Genomic DNA, 26,105 nt, shown 5'->3' on the forward strand with positions numbered 1-26,105 from the left:
GATCTTTTATTTGTATCCACTGTTTTATAGTCCATGTTTTTTATTTTTTTTTTCTTTAATAAATCATGGATGTGGGATTACTTTAGATGTTAGTTTACTATTAGATGATCCACCCTTCAATTTTTTTTTGTAATGCTAATGAGGTGGATATAAAATTGAAGTCTAGTCAATACTGTTGTAAATTAAATTTTCAATAAGAGCTTTAAAAAATTGATTTTAATTTGAACGTAACAGAATGAATTTTAAATAAATAAAAAGCAAAGTTTAAAAACTAGAGTTTATTCGTAAATATATTTACATTCATAAGTTGTTTACATTGAATTACCTTAAAATTAGATAACTATGGACTGTTGATGAGCATAAATAAAAAAAGTTTTGAAACTACATATACATTGTCCATATGCTTCAATATAATATTTCCTATATAAGGGAATACTTCTTAAAATTTAAATATAAATTAAACACAACCAAAGTTTCTTTATTTATATCAACTGCTGTGATCTGAACAAAAGTAACACATACACAAAGATTCATATAAACCTGCAATCACAATATTTTCAAATTAATTACAATAAAACCCATTATTGTCCAGCATGAATGAATCGAAAGAAAAATGGTTGGCGAAAATTTTAAATTGCATTTCGTTTACAAAACTGCATCCAGTTCTCATCGTGACAAAGATAAGCTTCTTTCTCGTCGCACATCTCCCGATTGTTCGCCCAAACGCTGATGCGACGGTATCTTGTTGAAGAACGGATGCATCATAGCCTCCTTCAATGTTATCCTTTCGGACGGTTCATATTCTAACATTTTGAATATCAAGTCGAATAAGTAATTATGCTCGGATTCATCATACTGTTTATACCTCTGCGAAAAAATAAAAAAAGAATATGTTATTTATGATATCGTATTTATAAATGGATAATTAATTAACATACCAATAGAGGTTTACAATTGTCTCTGACATATCGTCCAGCTGAACTCTTTTCGTCCCATTCGAGCTTTCCCCGGTAAAAATATTTGGTCTTCGTTTTGCGTGCCATCCTAGGAAACATGAAAAATAAAATTTGGAACGTATAAATTATAATCGTTCGTACCTAACAGGAATCTCTCCTAGAATTCGTTGCATCATAGCGAGATGTTCTCTGTTGTCGTGAGTTTGGAAGAGTGTTATACCCAAATAAAGCTCAAACAAGATGCAACCAATTGACCAGACATCACATGGTTGTGACCAGCCCAACTCTAAAAATTTAAGATATATGTATTAAGTATAAAATGAGGGATATTAAAATTATTACCTAGAATAACTTCCGGTGCTCTGTAGTGGCGAGTCGACACAATTGTGCTGTGATGTTCGTGATCAAAGGTAGCACTCCCAAAATCAATTAATCTAACATCAGTCCTTTTGACGCGTTTCACGTCTCTTCTCTAAAATTACAATTTTAATTAAGTTAATGATTCATAATTATTATTAACTAGCGGTGATTTACTTTTTTGCTATTATAAACTAAGTCGAAATCAGAATCTACGAATAGGATATTTTCCGGCTTGAGATCAGTATGCGTTAGTCTGTTGTCGTGAAGAAACTTGACCGAGTAACACAACTGGTATCCGATGTGCCGCACTTGATCCAATGGGTACGGTTGATAATTGTTGTCCTTCTGTAATTTAATCAACCATAAAAAACACATAATCTCAACAAAACCGTAAAACTTACCAAGAAATCGAAGACACTGAGGCCAAGCATCTCAAAAGCGATGCACATGTGGCCGTGGTAATCGAACCAGTCAAGCATTTTTACACACAAGCTAAAAAAATTGTACGTCAATAATTTGAAAAGGACAAAACAAAGATGTACTCACTGAATACAATCAGGATCTTTATCAGCAAGCTTCTCCAGAACGTTAATTTCCAGTTTGGCAGCTTCTCGGTACTTTTCAACGTTTTTAATAATCTTTAGAGCCATCGAGTGCTCCCTACATAAAACCAACAAAACAACCATTAACACATTTCATCGAACAGATATAAAAGGCATTAAAAGTATATTTACGTACATTTCCAAATCTTTCACTTTGACCACTTTGCCAAAAGTTCCTTCACCGAGCGTGCCAAGAATTTTATCTGCAATGCAACATCAAAATTTATAAGGATTGATCCCGCACAAGACCGGCGCAAATGATAAGAAAATTCTGTTTGTAAAGGTTGTTCCTTTTGTGCCGTAATTTCATTAAATAATATTAGTCAGTTGGTTTTTTTTTGGTTCATACTCAATGAATTGATACAAGTTCGAGACTAATCTATTAAAAAGTATATTGGAAAAGTGTATTTTAAGTAGTCATAAAACAAACAAAGGCAATACACATGTTTGGATACGTCACTGTGTCTAAAATTACATTGGCGACGAATAATGGGAATATAAACATGTTCTGTGTTCTCCGAAATACTTTTGAATGTTTTTTCTAATGTGCTGTTTTGCTATCTTGGCAAAACATCAACATGACAATGTATACATTACTGAATGGAGTAGGTTCTTAAACTCTTTATACTTCATTCTACTTGTCGGAAGTTACTTTCAAAATAATTTTCATATTGAAGGCTCAACAAAGGTTTCAACGACTTGTTTGTTGTGGGTAGATGTATTATTTAAGCACCAGTATGATTAATTGTATTATCATGTAAAATAAAAGCAGCAATACATTATGTCACAAATAGGCCACTGATTAATACAAAAATGGCTTTTAACAGATCGAAAAAGTAATTCTATCCCATTCTATAATTTTGAAACACAATCCCTTATGCCGTTTATTAAAAGAAACTATGTCAAGGAACAAGTATTTTTGTCTAGAAGACTGAACCAATTTCAAATTATGCGTCAAGCCAAAGGTATGTGAATATAATAATAACATAATATTCTTTTTAAAATCGACACCGTGACATTTGACGTTGTTAATGATAAAAGGAACAAGAAATGAAAAAACCGGGGCCAGAATTAAAATATCATTTGCCTCAGCCTTCACCTCGAATAATGATAATAATGTGGCATGCAAAAACTTAACATTTTAGTTGTAAAAAATTAAAGAAAGTTGTCCAGTATTTATCTGAACTCTTGTACTATTATTACAGCAACACGTGACTGCTTTTATTAAATCGTGCCCATTTAAAACTACGCCTCAATCCACCACACCACGTGACACAATGTAAAAGAAAATTCGGTGGAACGTCTGGCGGTAGTTGTAAATGAGACCGATAATGATCTGTTTTGATAATTATAATTTTGGACTGGGGGAGATGCGTTGACCTCTCCCCCGGCTGAAAATAAAGGTAGTTACGAATACTGGATGGGACATGTTTGTGGGATATTTGAGAGTATAGACTTATCCAAAATATTTGCTAAGTGTAACAAATTGTAGTATTCACGAACATCTCTCTTGTAGGGTGTCTCCCGTACGGTAAATGAGATGGCCTTCTTCATCGTCTTCCACCGAGGGCGCGCGCGAGCTCTGCATTCACCATGGCCGTAGGGGGGCGGGAGGGTAGCGGACAGCATCGGTCACATCATCGCACCGGCCACACGATCGTCATCATCGTCATCATCATCATCATCATCATCATCATCATCATCATCATCGTCACCACCACCGTCATCGTCATCAGATCAGAGAGAGACAACAGCATCAGAGGTCCGCAGCAAATCACGTCAATGTGGCGCCAATACAATGGAGTTGTGGCCCAATAAGCAGACAGAGGAAAGGGCAAACGGATTGCCAAATCAACAATCATTCTCGTTTAATTGCACGAACGTGCACCAGAACATATTTTTTTTTAACAGATGAAGGTATATGAGGGATGCGGGATAGTGGTTTATGCTCTTTTTGGGTACATTTATATAATACATATATGTTTAAGACAGTTTTTAGGTTTTCGACGATCACCACCGTCGGACAGTCCGTAATATACCTCCCGCTGTTTCTGTGTATTGCGTCGTCTTTCATTTTTATCATTTTATAGAGAAAACTTTATGGTAGTAGTCAAAATCAATACAAGCAACAACTTTAGCGTGCTCCTAATAGTACGTTAAGACTAGATTTACATAGTTCCCTTTTAATATTAGTGGTATGTGTTTCTCTATTTAAAAACTACATTATCATATGCTATATAACTAAAGTTCACAGTTCACAGTTGAAGAGGGAAATTACAAAAACCAGGAGATCACAACTGGCTTTGACAGTTAAACACACAACGTAAAAGACTTTTAAAAAATTGTTGTCTGCTGTTGTTTTAATAACGCATTATAAATACGTGTTTGCGTCGAAATTACTATAAATTCTATTTAGTATTTATAGGTCACATTAACGTTCGTGTCATGATTGGTAGAATTTAATCATTTGGCAACATACTCTTGGCCACCGCACAAATACTTTGAACAAATTGGCTTAGTTCGTACTCCGGACAACTTTACCTTCGCTAAAGTGAAGTTCAAAAAATAAAACGGGAACCAATTTAAACAACCGTAAATTCTAGACTTTCACTCAATGAAAACACGTACCAAAATATAACAGAAGAACTGTGCGAATCTAGAGATAATTTACTGATGAAATAATAAACTTTCGAAAATCAATCAGCGTGCTGTTATTTTCAATGTGATTCTAGTCATTTACTAAAGCGGTTGCTCTTCAGGCACCTTTCTTAGCTAATGCAAACAGGCAAACCCCAATAACACGACTAGTGATTTAATTTTGTTTTTATGACCACTTGAATTTTTACCCGAACATAACTAATCAATTAAATATTTATTTCTGGTTAAATAATAAAAATGCATGTTTTTCAAACAACTTTATCAATCCAGTTCCAGTTGAGTTCTAAACATAAGAAAAATTAGATCAGTTAAATATTTATCCTAAGTTATCTTAAATAAAAAACAGATTTATCAATGGGAGTGAAGATCAGCTGTAAGTTATATTTATCGTGGAACTGTTTACGTACGTTATTATAATATTAAATTATGTAATTAAAATACGATGTTTATAAAAACTTCCAACGGGAGAGAGATTGCCTGTAGGAACATGACCTTAAGGTGTGAAAAAACGGAATACACCGAGATACGAGACTTACACAATGTTAAGGTTGCGGCGGTACGATCTGGTTAAGTCGAAAGCGGCACTCGTGTTAGTGACGGGACCGGGAGGGTGAATAAGACACACGGCCTTACTTACAGCCGATAGGTTGGGGTAATATTTCTTAGTAATGGCGGCGGCCACGCTCGTGGTGGGCGCCACCGAGGCGACGGCCGCCTCTTTCGTTACGCCACTCGCACCACCCGCCGCCTGGGCGGACGAATTAACGCGGTTGTACGCCTCGTCCAACGCCGAATATTTCATGATCAGGCTCTGAATCTCTTTGCGTTTGGCCTCCCGCTCCGTCAGGGTGTCGGGGGCGGAGGGTGTCGGTGTGGTGTCGTCGTCGCTCGTGGTGGGCGGCGGCGCGGCGCTCAGCGTGCTCAACGTCACGTCGTTCAGGAGTTTCGGGGTGGTTTCTTTGTGCGTGTCGTTCAGCGGTATCTCGACCGGACATAATTTCAGATTGGTGACAGTTTTGCGGTCGTTCACTTCACTTTTGCCAGTCCGTTGGGGTTTGGAGGACCGTCGCGGCCTCAACTCGGAATGGTTCGATCTGTGGCGGACCCGATACGCGGAGTCTCGATCCAGATAAGCGTACGGTGGTTCCGGATAGTTCTTCCGGTTCTGGGATATTCGGGATTCCCTGTAGGGGGTTTTCTCCCGGGGTGCAGGTGTTGCCGGGACGGCATTGCTGGCTACGTATGGGTACTGTTTCTCTGCAAGCAGCACGTTGGTTGTGGTCGAACTTTTTGCGAGGCCACGACCGACCGAGGGTTCAATTGTCTTCTCCGGGTCCTTTTTCCTGCCGTAAATCCGGTCCAAGACGGACGAGTACTTGTCCTCGAGGCGGGTGCGAGTCGCCCCCAGATTAGGAACCACTGTGGAACTCTTGCTGGTCTGCAGCGGATTCGGATGGTGCTGCGACAGCGCACCGGAACCGTTGGCCAGAGTTCTTTCGACCGTGGCAGAGGGACCTCGCACTCTGGTCGTGAGTTTCTGCAGGAGGCTGGTGCACGAGTCACTTAACAGTTGGGCAACGCTGGCGGTGGAGGAGCGCGAGTACCGGGGTCTTCGCGAGGCCGCATCCGCCTGCGTGGTCGGATGACTAGCCATGGACGCATCCGAAGCTCGGGGAGAGGTTAAGTTTGTTTTGGTCGATGCTGTCGAAGGTCGGGTCGACCACGAGTGCCATGAGTCCCCGGCGGTGGTGCGACCGAGGCGGTCCGTGTCGTCATAGGTTGGACGATATCGGCTATAGGACAGGCCAGAGCTGTACATTGGTATTTCGCATGCCCTTGTTGCACCGCACAGCACAAGAAAATTGATCGGTCGATGACGTGGCGACACTGATACCCGCTCGGGAGATACGCGTGCAGAAGACGCACGTCTCTAGTGACCGTTCCTGCTCTACTAAATACTGCCAAACTAAAAATATCCGGGCGTAAAGAGCTCGGCCGCCATACGTTTGCCGTCGGTCGCGCATTAAACTTCAGTTACGTAAATTGTTGAGGTGAGCAATGTGATAGAAGCGCGGCAACGACTATTTTGAAACATTCGGAGTTGGACGGAACTCGCAAACAATCATCTTTTCGGCTACTCGAAATGTCGAACGCTCTAAATATCTGATACACGAAACGGAAACATCCGACGACATCCGAGTCGACGACACATGTGCACGGCGGTAACAAGTGCGCATGCTCAAGGAGGAAGTGCAGCTGAGACAGCCTATGGGAATTTATTTTGAAAATCATTCAACATTAACCGCCAATAATACATATTCAGGAACCGAACATTATAAATATTAGTGTATTCAAACTCTATAATAAATGTGATATTTTTATACAATTATTCAATTATACATATTCAGGCAGCAAATATTATAAATATTAGTCTCTTCAAACTTAATAATAAATGTGATAACTTTAGGGTCTTTGCACTATCGAATAGAATATCTTTTACAATAAAAAATGTATAAAATACCAATTAATGGCTAGATTTGTGTAGAGATATTTATATATTTTAATTTTAAGAGGTATTCAAAGTAATATGAACAACAGGGATCAAATGTGACAAAGATATCACAGAAAGTGTATATACACAACTTAAAATTATACTTCTAATGTATTAAATATATTTATTTTTTGGCAACAAAATGCAATAGTTCTAGTTAGAATTATTTATAAACTTAGTATTAGATATTAAAAAAGCAATTTCATTTATTGTAGATAGTTTACCTAATGTAGTTGAAACAATTAAGAAATAGAAGTAAGATACTAAAATACTTCAAATTTGTAATAAAATTTGGTATGAGCAAGAACATTAAAATATCACATTTAATATTAGGTTCAAACAAATGTAGTGTAAATAAATGTATTTCTAAAAATTCTTATTGTTCTTTTTGTTTTTAATATATTTTTTTAAAAGTATATATTATCTATTAAAATAGTTATCAAACTATAACTGGAGTTCATTTTAAATCTTCAGAAAATTACAATAATTTTAATTTTATTGTCATTTTTTACTGGCATGAAAATAAGTTACGAATTAAAATACATAGAGTAGGTCACAAAACACCCCCAAAAGTAGATGTTAGTGATGTTCCTAAATAACGGACGTCCTATAGTACATTTCGCGCACGCCGAAGGTAGCCGATCGGTTCCGACCTTTCGAGCATTCAACATTTCGAGCATTCGTCATGTCATCTTTTCGAATCCTCTCAGGCAGACTGTCAAGTTCATTTTAATTTTAACCACCACGAGCCGACGCGATTTTCTACTTTCGAGGTGAAATCTAATTTGAAATTGGTCTGGATGTAAACATGTGGTGTCGATTCGGGGGCCAGATGATAAGAGGATTTGGTCATTAATTCAGTCTTGATGGCATGACATCAATTCAAGGAACTTTGCATAAATGAAATTTATTGATTTTTTATTTAAATAGGTGCAATAATTGCCATGCATAAACGTTAGTGAACGGAATGTTGACTTGTAACATGGTGCCACCTTGTTCCAACAAGTTGGTCTAAAATAAAAGTTTAAAGAGAAATCAACAAACCCTCAGGAAGAGTTGAAAAATGCGCTTAATGGCATCGAGCACTTGGCCATTCGGTCGGCTAATTTTGGCCTTTTGACACTTCCTTTTCATTTGTGGAGAGGACTGGAGCTCGTGGACCAGCACTGCACCGTTACAACTTCCAACTTATTGATGATGATAATAGTGGCGATATGGATTTACGAACACATGTTAGATTGTTGATGTTAGTAAAAACAAAATGTATAAATAACTATTTCACAAGTGATGCTGTTATACACAAACTATAAATAAGTTATTATCATCGGAGGCTTGGAAATACACGGCGGTAACATTGCTCTACATTCTTGAACGTGTGCTGCGAATGACGACGGTGGAAAGTTGAGTTGGTCTCGCGTGCGGCTCTGCGTCTAATAATAATGCGCGTCGTCGCCGCATGCACGACCACGGAGGATGTTCTTTTATTCCAGCCTATTAATCCAACGCTAGATAAGTGAGTGAGTACCCGAGATAGTGGTGGCGTTTTGGGTTAGACACTCGGACATGCACGTTCAACATTCATATTTATAGCACTGCATTCTGACTGCACACCTCTTCGGTGGGTGTCTGAGTGGTTGTGGTTGAACAGTCGTCGTCGTCGTCGTCGTCGTCTTCGCTATCATCGTAGTCGTACCGATTCCGGCTGGGCGACGGGGGTGGCGGCGGCGCCATGGGAGCGGGCAGCGCCTGGGCGAAGATGCGGGCGGCGGCCACCCTCTGCGCCGCTGTCCAGTTGGCCATGCCGTTGGCCTTTTGTCACCACGGCCTCCGCTCACTCGTCGGTACCGCGCACACAACAGCACTGCGCGCGCGGCCACGCCGCATTTCGAAAACGCGCTTTCGAAAACGGATCGGAGCGGTCATTTAAAAATAAACGGCCGACATGCATCATTATTTAGCAATTAAACGCCGCGTCACACATGCCCACTGCAACCAAATCGTAAACAAACACACGGATGGTCGATGAGGTGCACCGAAAAAAAATTATAAGCTTCTGGCTGCCATTGTGGAAATTTTCGTTATCTCGGTCTATAAATATGTCGGAATCTGGTCCGACGTCCCGTCCTTATCTCGCCTCTCCACACGTCCTTGCTCACTTTTTATTTCCTCGGAGGTACCACCACCTCATCCAAGTACGAATGAGTCAACCAAAAACTCATTGAATTCGAATTTTGGTAAAGTTAATACGACCTTTGCTCTTGCTGATTTTACGCTTAATAATAGATTAGATTTTTGCGTCTTACTTATTTTGTAACAATTCTAACAAATAAGTTTTATCTTTTTCTCCAAATTATATGATTATGTACAGTATTCAAATAATTTTTGGCTGGTTATTATGTTCAAAAAATGTATATTGAAAATTAACTTCCCTTTTTAATGTTAACAATTATATAATTAAAAAAAGAGTTTCATTTTACTGATGATTATTTGTTGTAGGTTGGCAAAAAATAGAACTCTGTTATAATCTTTTTGTTAAACTGAAAATTACAAAATTATAAATAAAGTTATATATTCAAAATTTGAACAAAATAAAATATTTTCAATAATAAAGAATTTTTGGTGAATATTAAATATTTTTAGTTTATTTTTGCTAACATTTTGGCTATTTTTATTGATATTTGTCCTTATTAATTTTGAAATTACAAATAATAAACATATAAAGTATTAATAAAAATTAATAACATAAAATGAAAAAAAATAAAATTTGGAATTCGTATATTTAAAAGTCAGAAGCAATAAATCACATTAAATATGTTTCAAAAATTTCAAAAATTCAAAAATTAAACATTTTTTAGTGAATTTATTAATTTATAACATTTTTAATTTATTTTTGCCAATATTTTGGCTATTTTTATTGACATTTCTTTTATAATCTTCTTGGAAATTACTAAATAATAAATGAACTTTTATATATTAAAACTTGAATAAAATAAAATAATTTTAATAATTTAAAGTAATATAAAATGTAATAAAATAAAATTAAAAAAAAAATATGGATTTCGTAACAGCTTATGTTATTTAAAGTTTTATTACTACAAATAATTTTATATAATAATAATTTATAATTTCAAACATCTTTTTTAAATGGAAAGATGGTCAATAATATTTGGATACATATTTTGCCAGGACTCTTACAGAACCGTCAATAAATCTGATTACTATACTCTTTGTGTCTTATTTTGTTGTTCACTATCTCCCATAAGTTTTCCCTTAAAAGCCATTGCTTCAAATATTTTGAAGTGTGCTTCGGGTCATTATCTTGTTGAAAATAAAGTTTTAGTGGCATATTTCTATCTGAATAGGGTACAATATTGTTCCTCAATATTTCTTTTTATATAAAACGATTCATGATATCCTCTATGCAAAGGAGATAGATAACCCATTCCAAATCATGTCACCACCATGTAGATATTAGTGACATTTAGCTCACGTCCACGAATTTCATATTCTTCCATCAAGTGAATTAAGTCGTAGATAATGGTAGTTAGTTCAAGTGGTTATCAGATCAACATGTAAATTCCCCTTAATACAAACAAAAATATTGGGTTTGCATGTTCAACATAATGACTCAGATTTACCCCTTCAACATCTTATCTATAAATACTTAATCCAATACACAGAAACATTTCGACTGAACCGTAATGATGGTGATCGCCGCCAAATGACTACAGTTAAAAATTCAATAAAAACATGTCGCTTACCCGTGTGTGGGACACAAGAATTGAAAAGAAAAACACTTAGCCACAAATGTGCGTACTGACCTGGTCTGTGGAGTAGGAGCGGCGGCTGTGCTTCCTCCTCGATAGGGTGCGGTCGTGGCGGTGCCGGTGGCGTTTCTTCGACGTCGGCGATCGTCTGTTGCTGCGCTTGTAGCGGCGCTCCGCGCTGGAACCTCGTTCATACTGTCGCGATCTATGAGCCCTTTGGCTACTGCAAAGATAAATCACCGTATTCTAACACGCCGCCATCAGGTTCTGCTCTCACACATACACAAAAACACGATCCCCAACTCGGTCATATTTTAATACTAGTGTGGGTGGTGCCTTTATACCAATAAAACAATGATTAATTTACGAGTATTTTATTCATAAATACAGGATATAAAGCAACGTAACAACTAAATAAACTAAAATATATAACTTAACTAACTAGAATCCATTTTTTCAACTATCTATAATTCAACCTTGTATTTTTTCTGTACATCCTGACCCACCATCCAGCAATGCTTATTACGCAAGAGACCTTCCTCCGTGCACTTCTTCCAGGTGGCCAAAAGATTTAAGTGCTTATAAAGACTGCCTTTTCTGACTTCCACATTACAATTTTCATTACCAATATACGTTAGAAACTCTTCTACTAACACTCTCTTCTTGTTCGTGTTCCCGTGAATGAATTTGATAAACATTTTAATAACTTCCGGATCCAAATCTTGTAAAGCTTGTTTCTTTTTATTGGTGGTGGTCACCAAGTCCAGCAACGCACGGCTCTTAATAATAATTTGCCCGTTAGTGATCATCTTTAAAGGTTTTAAATACTTTTCTATGGCCTCCTCATCGCACGAGCCGTCCTTGTTAAACCAAACGCATCCAATAGATCTAGGTTTGAGTTTGTGCGTCTTCGACTGCATGTCCTGATCGAACTCGTCCTTTAACAATTTGAGTTTCTGTTTCAGATCTTCAGGCGAAAGTTTCGAGGCTTCCTCGTCGTCCACTTCGTCGTCGCTGAGATGGCCGTGCGGCACAAAGAATTCGTTGTCCACCTCGTAATCGTCCTCGGGCTCGTTCTCTTTCTCCTCATCGTCGGATCCGGCGATGGATTCGCCCTGTTCCTCCTCCTCCCAATCGTCGTCAGAGTCGACTTCGTAGTCGAACATGTTGTTGTCGGTACCGAACGGTTTTCTGCCCGAGATGAAGGCGCTTTTCTTCCTCCACGTACCGTGATAAGCGGGCCTGCGGTTCTCGTGGAATTTCAAGTACTTCGCCTTCATAATGGCGGCCTTGGGCTTGTCTTCGCATATAGACTCGCCCAGGTTCGACTCTTCCTCCAGAACGACGATGTCATCGTCGTTGCCTTCATCCTCAACCGGCCAAGTTTTCTCGCTCTTACCGATCGTTTTGCCTGCCTTCAAATCTTTCAGATACGAGCAAGATTCGTCGGGATTCTCCAACAGTTGGATTAAAATGTGCTTGTCGGACTCGCTCAACGGTTCTCGACGCAGTTTAGGCAGTCTCATGTCCGACTTTATTTCGAATGGTTTGAAAACGGAGGCGGCCTCCTCGATTTTTTTCGTGTCGACTGACGTGTCTTTCTTTGCGAAGAAATTGACGAACGCCGAAGCAGTTTTCTGTTTCAGCTCTTCTTGCTTAATTTTTTCTTTGTTTTTTTCCTCCAGTTCCTGCTGTTTTTTAATTTTCTCCTGTTCTTTCTCTTCCTCCTTTTGCTTTTTCTTCTGTTCCTTCTCTTCGATTTTCTTCAGTTTTTCCTGTTCCTTCATTTCTTTCTCTTTCTTTTTTTGCTCATCTTTCTCTTGCTTTTGTTTCAATTTTTCCTGCTTAAGCCGTTCCTTTTCTTCGTTTTTCAGTCTTTCTTTCTCTTCCTTTTCCTTTTGTTTTTCAGCCCGCTTCTTTTCAGACTCAAGTTTTTTTTGTATTTGTTTAGGACTCAATACCTTCTTAGGGGTAATCTTTAGTTTGTCCTCGATCTTTTTAACTTTGGACGGCGTGTCTTTCACCGCAGGCTCCACTGACGCATCGCCTTCTTTGTCATTTACTGATACAGTTGATGCATCCAAATCATCTCTTGTGGAGTTATTGTCATTGTCTTCTAAAGCTTCTGAAACATCCATATCATCATTTGCTGAAACGGCAGTTTTTTCTTTGTCTGCAGGACTTTGCGATGCCACTGAGGCATCCATATCGACATCGCCTGCTTTTTCTTTGTCTGGAAGATTTTGAGATATGACCGAAGAATCCAAATCGACATCGCCAGTGGATTCACTGGCTGATTTCTCTACAATTTCGACGTCGTCTCTGTCATGACCTGTTTCATTGTTGACGTCTTGATCCACACTGGAAAAAATACTTTGATATAGCAGCAGTTTCCACAGTTCAATTCCGCAAGTCATCAGCTCCGTCCTGAGACCAAAATAAATACCCGTATCGACCTTAAAACAGGAAAGAAATATAGACAGTTCAGTAGGCAATCGATTCAATTCTCCATTAGACTTCATTGTACCTACCTGGATGGCGACTATTTCGGTCTAAGGAGGAAATGATCACTTACTTAATTGCAAGACAACAACATACGTGCCAATGACAACATTGATGAGGTATAAAAGCACTTGGTCACTTAAAACTTAAAATTGATTACTCAATAAGTCATCGTATAAAAAACAATAATAAAAAGCATACATTAAAATCAAGAGAAACTATATGAAAATGTATAATAATACAACAAAACAATGCCATATATTGTTTCAAACAAAATTTAATCACTTCCTTATGAATAGATAAATTATAGTATACGTTGAAGCATCTATGCAAATAATAAAATAACACATGCTAAAATGTTTGGTCTATCCTATTTCAAATCTGTGGAACATATTTAATAAAATATAAAATCGTGACAAAAATGCACCAGTCGACTTGAAATGGAATAAACCAATTTCTTAATGGGCACCAAAAGCACTGTAATAGAGTTGTTTGAACAATAATGGAATCTTTTAGCCAGTGTAAGGCAACGAAATAAACAAAAACGTGCACGCTCAAATATGGTAGTAATGTCTCATCGCAACGACAAAACAGCAGAAGCATAAAATATGACCAAGTTGGGCGAACACAAAAACGCACGCGTTGCGGAATCGGGGGCGGCGTTTTCGTGCGGCAAAAACACCTACTTATCGTCGACATGCTGGCGATGGTGGTGGTGATGGTGGTGGTACATGTTGCACTTGGGTATCCAGGTCGCCATCGCCACGTACAGCATCGGCTGTTCCCGCGACGAGTCGATGCGCATGCGCGAAAAATCGCGCAACATGCCGTCCTGCGGGCGGCCGCCCAGCTCGTAGTGGACGGCGTACGACATGCCGGACGTTACCATATTTTTTTTTTGTATTCGTTTAAATTTCACGGATGACGTAAAGAGAATTTCGGGGTTGGTTATCACACATCAGCCGGGTGTTGGTATCACAGGTTTTTTGGCTTCGGTCGCGAGTCGCACAATATCACATTATTTATTGGTCGGTCGTTGGTTTTGTTTTTAGTTTGTATGAGTTTCACTGTGGCCTGGAAGGCGAAGTTTCCGGTCACACAAGAAATGCGAAAACAAACTAATAATGCGAAATTTAAATTATGTGTTCCAAGCTAAAACTCTGAAAACAACATATTTCTTCAGACTAACATGTTTATAATAAATTCAGTGTTTTAACAACAACGAGTAAACACTGGCATTATTTTTCTGACTATGTTTATTGAGGAAAGTATTAAAGATTTTTGTAAATTAAATAAGTATTTTTAAGTACCATAACATATGCATAAAATTCTAACAATTTTTGGATGTATGTTTGGGGAATGGAAAGAAGAGATATTTTACATGCAAATAAAATGGCTATACCATGTCCTACACCTGTAATCAATAGTTTTTGAGTTATTGGTGTTTTAAAATGTACGTAAAATAAAATAAAAAACATTCTGTATAAAAATTCAAATTAATTTGCTAAAATTTTTTGAAATAATAGTAACTCGAAAAACATTCGGTTTAGATATAGAACATGATAAAATAATGTTATTTAAAATTTAAAAACTCAAATGTACATGGTGTTCCATTGAAAGAAATAAAGTTGGTGACATTCGGAGAAACCAAAAATGATATTTCAAAATAAATTAGAAGAGTTGTTCAAGAAAAATTATAATTCTTAAAAAATTTTCAAATCAGTAACTTTACCCGTTCTTCATAAACTTCTAATGAATAAGTTTGGTGTGTCACCCTATATTTTTGGAAAAGCAAAATTTTCTAGATTTTTTTATAGAATAATAATATCTATGTCAAAAGTACTTTTGATGGATATTTGCACATTTTTTAATTTAAGAGAAGAGATGAAAACTTTAAAACAACTACATATTATTCCTTGTCTACCATACGTAGAAAAAAGAGTAAAAAATAAATCCTTTATTGGATCGTAAAGGACTGAGACTTAATTAGTTAGTTAATTATGTTCACTGTATAAATAAAATCAAATTAAAATTTGAATTACTTTTAGTCATACTTCAAAATGTATGAAAACCAATAAAATATAATGTTTCAGTAAAATTCTTGTAGATAATAGAAAAATCCAATTATTGAAAATACTAATCGTTGTTTAAATACCATAATACGAAGATTTATAATATTTTATTTCATTTCATGAAATACAATTTGTTAAAATTCGAATATTTCTAAAGCAGGAGCTAAATTTAAAAAGCTATTGATACATTCAAATTCAATGGAAATCTACTATTATTTAAATTTGGCACGTTTGTTTCCGATTTCTTGTACGACACTTTAAAACAAAAAGGACGTTAAATTAACACAAATTGTTTCCTAACGAGGACATTCCACTATTAACACTTCCATGAATCTCACCGTTAGGCAAAATATTTTTAAAGCTAAAACTTTCCAGAACTCATTAACAAATTACTCCGAACAAATGGAAACAAAATCGAGGCAAACCAGTAAAACTTCCTCCCAATGATACCACTCAAATTGGCATCACAAAAATAACAGCAGGAATCTAAATAAAGCACACAATGGTGGCAGGACGTTAACATGTTCCAATTGGTTAGACCGGCATCGTGGGAAACCGATTTTCATCCGCCAAGAACAAATAGCTTTTCGAACAGTCCAAACCGGAAACGATTAATCTCAACATTAATTTTCCACCCAATTGTACAATCGAACGGTTGCCGACACAAATTAACATTAACCGTGATACGAAATGCGTGAGCAAAACGGTCCCTTGGAATGACCGTACAAGGCAAAAATCATACCGGAGGCGAAAAGCCGAGATGGCGACCTTCGTGCAGCATTTGGGGCAAGGTTGTCGCATTCATGCGACCATCTGATTATCCAACAACGATCTTTTCCAATTTCGACCGGTTTTGTGGGGTTGATTTCGGGGGGTTTCGGTGCCGTTGCCACACGTCCGTCGTCTGGCATTTGAAATAATCAACGGCCGGCCGCAAAAGGCGATGTTTATAAGACGATTTGTGTGTTAAGTGTCGCAATCGGTTGCAATAACCATTTTTTACTTATGATTTCCATAAAACCGTTTTTGGCGAGCGTCTGCTAGAAAGTGTCGGTTGTTCAAATTTTACGTTAAACGTCGATCTTCGGTTTGATTGCAGGATTTCCTGACGGGAAACCGTCTAGAAATATACGTGTGAATATACGTAACATTTTCACTTAACAAGTTTCGAAATTAATTCAATTGCACAACGCAACCAAACAAAATATTCCGGTGTTTATTATTTATTATCAAACGGTTTTAATTGTTCGTGATAGTTATTGCAAAACGAATAGATTCGTTCGTGATGAGCTGTCCTAAATATACGTTCAACAAACACGATAATCGAATAACAATTTCAATGGCAATAAATATTTTATAATTAATCTGATATTTGAAGTGCGTCAATCGTCACGAGCATCAAATTTCCTCCGGGTGCAACCAGGAAATCTCTCAAACTCCACACCGACAATTAAAACAATCACAACCTTGTATCGACGTTGAAATCTGATGTGCTATTTGTATTTTGAACACAATACTTTTTTGCATGATAAAATGCCTGTAGGCCGTACAGAATCTTTTCCTGCTTCGCCAAGGTTGAAAGGAATTCTTGGAGAGACTAACAGAGTTTTTTATTAAGTGTCTGTGTTGATTAATATATGAAATAATAGGCAATATAGATTTCTAATGGCTATTGCTTTGTATTATTTGTATTTAATCAAGCGGATATACGTTTTATATTTGTTTACAATGCGATTCATTATCTCGATATTAGAATTATAATTTGGCCGCACTTGCAACATGCACGTTGAATTACATAATTAATCCCTACCAGCATTTAACTGTAAGCAAGCTGGACAAGTCCAAAACTAAAATATTGGTAGGATTCGAACCCTTTTTTTTTAAACAAAATCAGTCACAGAAAGGTTATTGTCCGCCCCAGCCTATTACGTACAATGAACGAGGTGATAATTCGATCCATTTTCGTCTAAACCACTTTTAAACATAAACATTCCGTACTGATCGGCGACACCCACTTATCCCCAAGTTATGTGGTGTTAATTGCCAAAAAAGAGCACGAATCGAATGAATTAAAGGACGGGCTGCCTGTCAAGGATCGTGCGATTGTCTCGGACCAACGTGGAGGAGAGAAACTGAAGAAAGGCAAACGTTAAGGTTAATTAAGTTTTATTGTGGAACTGGGCGTCAGTTAAACTGACCATGTATCTCGCCGTAAACCCACAAATTAATTATTATGAGCCGTTTCGAGTGTACGAAAGTCGCAAATAATTCGAGGTCTGATTCACATTTAATTGTGACGTATACAGGGTGGTTCACCTAACTTATTTATTAGAAGTTATAAGGAAGTCAAAGAAATATTAATTTGAAATTATAACTTTACTTGAATTATTTTGTTTAATTTGACTTCTGATTTTATCTGTGACAAAAGCATTGTTTTTTTAATGGAACACCCTGTAGTATTGCAATTTTATTTATTATTATGACATGCAGAATTTAAAAATCCCAAAATATACAGAATGTTCAATTAAAAACAACAAAGTTGATGTCACTTCCGGCCAAATCAAAAAGTATTTTTTGTTCAAAATAAATTAAACAAGTACTTCAAATCAAATAATTACTATAAAAACTTTAAATCAATACCTTTTTCAGTTCTTCATTAACTTCCAATAAATAAGTGAATCACCTTGTATCATCAAAATTAAAAGATAATATAAAAATCGGTATTATTCTATTTCCTTCAATTGTGGCTTTTTAGATAGACAATTTAATAATTTAATTATCATTGTAATTAAAATTACTGTAAAACCCCAATTTTGATGATTTTTGGCATACACATTCTATAAGGAGCCATTATTAGTACTCCCAAATTTTATACAGAGTGTTAGTTATTTACATCTAATTTTGTACATCTCAAAATATCAGTGGGTTTAGTTATTTTCAATGGAAATGTATATTCCATGAAGGTATACTTAAATTGAATATTAAATAAAAAAATTTTTGATGTTACCAGAGGATTTACCATCCTAGATGGTGTTTCATTGAAAATAACAAAGTTATTGATGTTTTAAGATGCACAAAGTTAAACGTAATTAAAAAAAAAACCTGTATAAAAATTCTGATTAATCTGTCAAAATTTATAGAAAAAATAGTAGCTCGAAAAGTATTCGGTTTACGTATAGGACGTGATATAATCATTTTATTTAAAATTTAAAAATTCAAAAATGTATAGGGTGTTCCATTGAAAATAACAAAGTTGGTGATATTCGGAGAAATCAAAAATGAAATTTTATTCAAAATAAATTAGAAAAGTTGTACTTTTTTTAATTTAAGAGATAAGATGAAAACTTTAAAACAACTACAATTATTCCCTGTCTATCATACGTAGAAAAAAAGAGTAAAAAATACATCCTTTGTTGTACCGTAAAGGGCTCAGACTTAATTAATGAGTAAATTATGTTCACTGTATAAATAAAATCAAATTATAATTTAAATTACTTTTAGTCATACCTAAAAATGTATGAAAACCAGTAAAATATAGTGTTTCTATAAAATTCTTGTAGATAATAAAAAAATAACATCATCGATTATGTTTTCTCAACAATTAAAAAAATACAGCAAATTTCTATGAAAAATAACTTGTTAAAATTCGCCTTTTTGAAAATATTTCTAAAGCAAGAGCTAATTTTAAATAGTTATTAATACTTTCAAATTTAGTTATTAATCCAACCCAATCAATAAAATTATCTTCACAAGAACTAAAACATCAAGCAATTTAGAACAGCCTGAAAGATGAGATAAACTATCCCACAAATAATTAGGTTAACTAAATTGGATCAACTAGTAGAGAAATTCCAATGATATTTAACGCATTACTCATAAATTACATCAAGGAATTTGGAACAGTCACATAAAGAACATTTCCCCGTCCCAACAACAATACCGTAGTAAAAAACCTGCACCTCACAAAAGCAAACCAAAAAACGTGAGTTTCACAAAAATCAACTCATCACTGCCAGTCCACTGTACGAACACACACTCACGCCGCCAGCAACGCTCAAAGAACCTTCGGCCGCGGATGAGGAGGACCCCGTTGACATTGTCCGATTGACTGGAAACTGAAAAACACTCGGAACAGGTGGCGGCTGGCGGTGGTGTCGGTGGTGGTGGGTAGGCGTGGAGACCCCCCGTTGTCGATGTGTGACTAACAGTGGAACGAGATTATCGTTCAGGGCCGCTGAAGGAACCCGACACCGTCTCGTGTCGCCGCTCGGAAAAACGTGACTGCATCGAAATCCTGTTTTCTTCTTGAAAACATACATTTTCCAGCTCGCACGTTTGTGTATAAAGTCGCTTCCGTTCTTAATTAGATTATAAAGTATAAATAAGTTTGGTGGGCGCCCAAACATCAAACCTTGACTGTTATTTATTGATTATTATAAACATATTCAAATTTTATCTGGTTCATCAACAATATACACTATTTTATACCAACAAAAAAACTAATTTTAGAGCCACTTTGACATTAACATCCCACGAGAATTGGTACAGAATATTTAATTAGGTCTGGGAGTTGTGACATTAAAAATTGAACCGCAGCAAACTTAATTAATTAAGCCATTCGTTTTGTTGTACCCGTTTAATAACGACGTAACAGTTTCTTACCACTGTTGACATCGTAATTACGCACAACTGAGAGATAACTTGAATAACCGGCAATTTCATTAAAAAAAACCAAAATTGTGAAACAATAACCGTATCATTATTAACTTTTCCCACGTCCCCGTATTCAAAACGACACAATACCAGTATAAATTCTACATATTTACGTAATACTTTTATTTTATTTGAGTGCGAAAACGTACACAAAGTTAAAGCTGTTTTCTTTTTCACTTATTTATTGGTGGAAATTTATCGTCCCTAAAATATATAGATTTGTCGAAAGGCGTATCACCTGCCAAGAGTTATTTCGGCCCGGTGACGACGAAAAAATAACATCGAACTAAATTAAAATCTCGCGATTACCTTTTTATTTTCATTTACGCCGTTCTGGTAAATTTAATTTAAAAAAACAAAAATAACACATGATCAATATCGACTGTGTAAACAAAAAAAAGGAATGTTGGATGGATAATATCAATAATTATGTCATGATCGATCAAGAATTTTTAGTCCACCAAATGTTGTCCAAACAAAAGACATGTGCTATTAAATTAAATATTGAATTAATAGCAAAGTACCTTAAATTATTCTTATATCATTGTTTATATATATATATATATATTAAGATTTCTAAATTTCTAATAGTAATCTGTTTCTAACTTTGGCTTTTATAATGTAAACCTCTGAGAATATTCGTAGTAGTCATTACAAAAAATTATTACTCTACAATTATTTTCTATTTATTCATATTTTGATAGAGTTCTAAATTTATATAAATATTATTTTGTAAAATATAAAAATGAACTGTTTTTAAGGTTTCTACATTTTTTATCAGTAACTTGTTTCTAAAACTAACTTTTATAATGTAAACCTCTGAGAAAATTTGTAGTCATTACAAAAATTATTTCTCTACAATTTTTTACTATTTATCCAATATATTTTGATATATAAGTAATAATAAGTTTCTAAATTTGTTTTTTATATTGTTAACATATGAACATATGAGAAAAATTATTTCTCTATTATTATTTGTTATTCTGATTTTTAGTAATGAGTAAATATAATTTTAAATAATATTTTAAACAATTTTTTTCTTAGACTGTAATTAAACAAACAAATAGTACTTATACAAAAAATCCATAGCAATAATCTATTTCTGATAAAAATCTATATAATCATGAAATTTTGATCATTTGTAAGTGACTAAAAATTAAGAAAACCTCGTGACCCTGGCCATATGCAAGCTCTTAATTTAAAATCTTCAATAGCGACAAACTTATGCGTCCCAATTATTACAATTTAACAAGATCGCATTTCCAAACTCAAATAGTGTCGTATCTAAAAATATTCAACAATAATTGGAGTACATTATTAATAAATACATAGCCCACACACTCAAACCTCAGACGACCCAAGCGGCGTGACTCAAATTAGTCAACAACCCGAAACAAAACAAAGTACGTCCTCCAAAAAAAAAATGTCCTCGAGAGCACAAAGAACCCGAGAAGTTCAAAGAGGAGACAAAAGACCGATGATGCAAGGCGTGGGCCGGCGACGGCGGCGGCGGCGGCAGTGCATCGTTCCCCGCCTTCATATATGGCAAGGCCGTTCGCGGACCGGGATGTGGTGGTCGTCGTCCGGGTAAAAAATCCGCGAGATGCAGAAACGGAATTCTCGTCGGCCCACGGCCGACAATGGGACGTGGGACGGCGCACACCGGACCCGTGGGACGACCATCGCCGAACAATGACTAACCACTACACATGGTTTTCACAATAAAATTGGCTGAAGAAACGCGTTGATTGCGATAAAAAGGTTCGCTGCTGAAAATTTTAGGCCACAGCTTAAATACCAGACAATAGATTCAATGTGTCGTAAAACTGGTTTATAATTATAATTTGCGGTAAATAACAATGTTGCTCTGTTTTATTTCCATTAAAATACATTAAATAATCGAGGGCAACTGACGAAACAAATATTATTTCAGACTGCACTAAATTATTTTCAACGCTTGATAACGAAAAGAAAACATCGATGGTTAAATTTAGAGAACGGGCAGTGCCAAAAAATTAATTTAAGACACTAATATTAATCAGCACAAATCCAGTTGTTTTTTTTCTCCACTTGAAAACTACTGAACCGTTTTAAAACACTTTTACCAGAAGACATTTACAATAAAAAAACAATTTTCACTTCGGCAAAATTGAACCACAAAAAAGGAACAAAACAATTAAAAATAGAACCGTAACATGCAAAATAAAATCATACCCACACACGCATTCCTTTATGGGCGTTACGTAATGAACCCCGTCGATTTTTAGCCACAGGAAGTGACAATCGATAAATAATAATTACAATAACACGCCGCGCAAACATTCATTATATTTATATATATTTATTTTTCTTCTGAAACATTTACATCTATGTATGGGCGCACATGACGCTTTCTAAAAGGCGCAAACCGTACATTTGTGCATTTTAAGCGGCCTTGACCTAAAAATAATTGCACTTTTGTTCGATCCGCGGAGTTAATGAAAATCGGACGAGAAACTGGGACGGCGCGAATAAAAATCGAAGGTGAATTTATTCATTATTGACATGTGACATAACTCTGACTGACTATCGATCACTTTTCGCTCCAACTGTTTTATCAACTTCAGGAAACCCGTGGATAATTTCTCTTTTACTCGGTTCATTTACATAATTTAATAAAAGGCAACGATAAAAAAGTTCTGTAAAACTTATATATTAAAAATCATTTCTGAAAGCTTGTCACAATGAAGGTAAAATTATACCTCTTTTATTCCATTCCATAATTGTTTTTAAGATTCTACTTTTTTTTAGTAACTTGTTTCCAACTTTGACTTTTATAATGTAATCCCCTTAGAATATTCGTAGTTATTATAAAATATTATTTCTCTTCAATTAATTACTATTTATTCAATATAACATGTTCGAGTTCAAAATTTATATAATTCATATTTTGTAACAAATAAAAATTAATTGGTTTTAAGAATTCTACATTTTTTATTAGTAACTTGCTTCTAACTTTGACTTTTATAAAGTAAACCTCTAAGAATATTCGTAGTCATTATAAAAAATTATTTCTCTTCAATTATTTACTATTTATTCAATATATTTTGTAAAGTCATACCATATTATTCAAACCTTAAGTACTACATAAATAATTCATTCATTAATTATAAAACATTTGTAGGATGACATTTATCAATACTCTTAAGTTAGATTTATTCTTAGTAGAATTTATATTATTTTAATAAATAAATTCACTTTCAGTGAGAAGGAAGGAACTTCCCATTCCAAAGAAAGGGGAAATAATTAATATAAAACATTATGATGCTAGTGGTGAAAATAGTTTATAATGTTTATTAACAAATATGAAACAACACACAAAAAGAAAATATGCCAACAAAAAAACAACTCCTTTTATTGACCGACTTTGACAAATTTAAAAAATCAGTAAACAGCATCCTTTCTTGTCTACAAGCCAAATAAAAATTGAATTAATTCAGTCATATATTATCATTATGTCTAGTAGAATAATCAGACGTCGACTGAATGAACAACATGTACAAGAATATATTTTAATAAAGAAACAATGTTCACAAAAATGTATTAATTTCCTGCAGAATTTTGGCAAATGGTACTTTGAAGTGATGAATCCAACACATGTTCAATGGAATACTCATAATAAATGTTTCCAGATGGATCTTAGATACATTACAATAACTTTGAAAAACGGTGAAGGAAATACAACTAAAAATTGAAACGAAATGTACTTTCGATTAAAACATGAAAAATCATCAATTTTAGATGAATTGTGGTTATTAATTGAAGATTCATTAACAATTTTGTCTAAAGTTATATCTAAATTATTTAACAAATACATATTCTTCAAATGTGTACTATTTTTGTGACCATTTATTTTGTTTAAGACTTAGTTTAAGTAGATATTATTTTGATTTAGGTACAAAATGAATAGTGAATAGTGGGAGAAAGAATATAGAGTAATTATTTTAAATAAAATATAAAATATTTTGAATATATTTGAATGCCTTTCCTAATTAACGTTGAGACACTAATGTGTGCTATTTCTCTGGCCACCGCTATATTTTTTTCAACCAAACTTACAAACATTGTGAGATATTTCTTAATGTTCTATCTCAAGCTGTACAAAAGGGTTTTTAGTAATATATTAAATATTTTAATGAATGTAAAACCATGAATTATTTTAAAAAAAATCATTTTTAAATATGTCATAAAATAATGGTAATAATAAATTGTTTAACTTAACTTTACTTAAACCCACCTATAGGGTGGTATACTCTACTCTTATTTTACACACTTCATTTTGTGTATCAAATCAATACCTGAAAAATGGTCTTTTAAATTTTTATACCTTTAACATAAAATTAACTCTTCGAAACCACATAAACAATTTAAAAACTGATGTTGATTTATGTGTTAGAAAGTGGGGTTATACTACATTTTAGGACACTTAAAACAATTCATATTCTTGGATTAGCCAATAAGTATATAATGCAAATTAATTTAAAAAAACCTGTACGTCCTTCAAATGGAATTGACATAAACAGGGATAAACCAAATTCAATTTGCACACCAGTGTAAATATTTATTTATAAAGCGTCTCGCGCCATCTACGCACGGCACGCCTAATTAACCTAAAAGCGCGCGAATATATCTGCAGTTTCACTTGCAAGGTCACTAACCCAAACATTTTTTTTCAACAAATCAACAACTTCCCGCATAAATCAATCGTACAGCCCCGAATGTGCCCCCAAAAACGTTTGCACTCATCTTGCGTAACGCAAGCATTGACACTCACCTAACAGATCTCTTCTGGTGTGGGCTGTTTTCATACAGCTCGATCTTGGTCCTCTTCCGGTCCCTGTCTCCGGACTCATTCCTCTGCAGTTTCTCCTTTTTGGACCTGTCATTGGAGACGGATCTCGATCTGGACCTGCTGTGGTGTCTCTTCCGTGATCTGGGCATCTGGAATAAGAGATTCAGGTTAGGGTTTTGCTCAGGGGGTTGGTTGATTGTGTTGGGCACTAACGTCGACTGCCTGCATTTCGTTTTTTAACTGCAACTGGCACGTTGCTAGATACATTGTAATGCAGTTGTAATGTTGGCAATGTATAACATAAAATTTACAAGATTTAAGACAGTACGTGTCAGATTTGACATTTTTATTGTTTAGTTCGAGACAAGGCGGTTGTGAACATCGATTTACGTCGTTAACAAAAAGAAATCGAACCAAAATGATTAATAATCGGGTACGTTGAACGACGGTTATTTCCGCGACATGCTAGAAAAGCAGCCATAATTGTTTATTAGATAGCATTCCGTATACACAAAGTAACGCCCGCAAATCGATGAAATTCACGCATTTCCCCACACACTGCATACTTACGATGGGATCCCGGATGTGGTAGACTTTATTCCAAATCAAATGAACCAAATTCGATACACAATTCCAAGTCCGCTCAGTAGAACCTTGAAATATCTCGGTGGCTAACGACAAGCCAAACATCGATCCAACCTATTGGTTGGACGGTAGGATCTACGACTGGCGATACAATTTAAAAACCATGAAAGAAAACTGGCCGTTTCGCCAGAACTGTCGCATCCAGACGGTTGCTTGCACTGGTTGGGCCGTTCGGGATGCACTTTTCACACACAATTCCCATTAAATCACGATTTTGTGGCCGTGGAAAGCTCCGAATCCCAAAAAAATGAAAGCTTGGTCTCACACCGGTACGGCAGCTGCCACTTTACCGGCCAAACGCGCGCCAAATACGAAATTCTGGTGGGGCGAACGCGCCACTTCTTGAACCCGTGCAAAAAATTACGAACCGGGAAATCAATTGTCAATTAATTATTCGTTCAGGAAACTTAACGTAATGTTTTTCTTTCGGTATTATCGGGTCGATTCG

General features: G+C 35.6%; 1 protein-coding gene across 1 annotated transcript; it reads right to left on the bottom strand.

Annotated features, from left to right (window-relative positions):
• Positions 1 to 263: 263 nt before the first annotated feature.
• Positions 264 to 25,908, bottom strand: LOC109608590 (uncharacterized). Its single transcript, XM_049964065.1, has 15 exons — positions 25,583 to 25,908; positions 24,995 to 25,161; positions 11,363 to 13,255; positions 10,949 to 11,117; positions 8,739 to 8,936; positions 5,214 to 6,506; positions 3,422 to 3,500; positions 2,055 to 2,121; positions 1,863 to 1,976; positions 1,718 to 1,808; positions 1,491 to 1,661; positions 1,299 to 1,428; positions 1,098 to 1,242; positions 939 to 1,044; positions 264 to 867 (listed from the first exon to the last, which is right to left on the bottom strand). The coding sequence occupies exons 1-15, from the start codon at positions 25,700 to 25,702 to the stop codon at positions 667 to 669; spliced, it is 4,944 nt and encodes a 1,647-aa protein (XP_049820022.1). The 5' UTR covers positions 25,703 to 25,908; the 3' UTR covers positions 264 to 666.
• Positions 25,909 to 26,105: the final 197 nt, after the last annotated feature.

Source organism: Aethina tumida, chromosome 3 (assembly GCF_024364675.1).
Source record: "Aethina tumida isolate Nest 87 chromosome 3, icAetTumi1.1, whole genome shotgun sequence".
NCBI lineage: Eukaryota > Metazoa > Arthropoda > Insecta > Coleoptera > Nitidulidae > Aethina > Aethina tumida.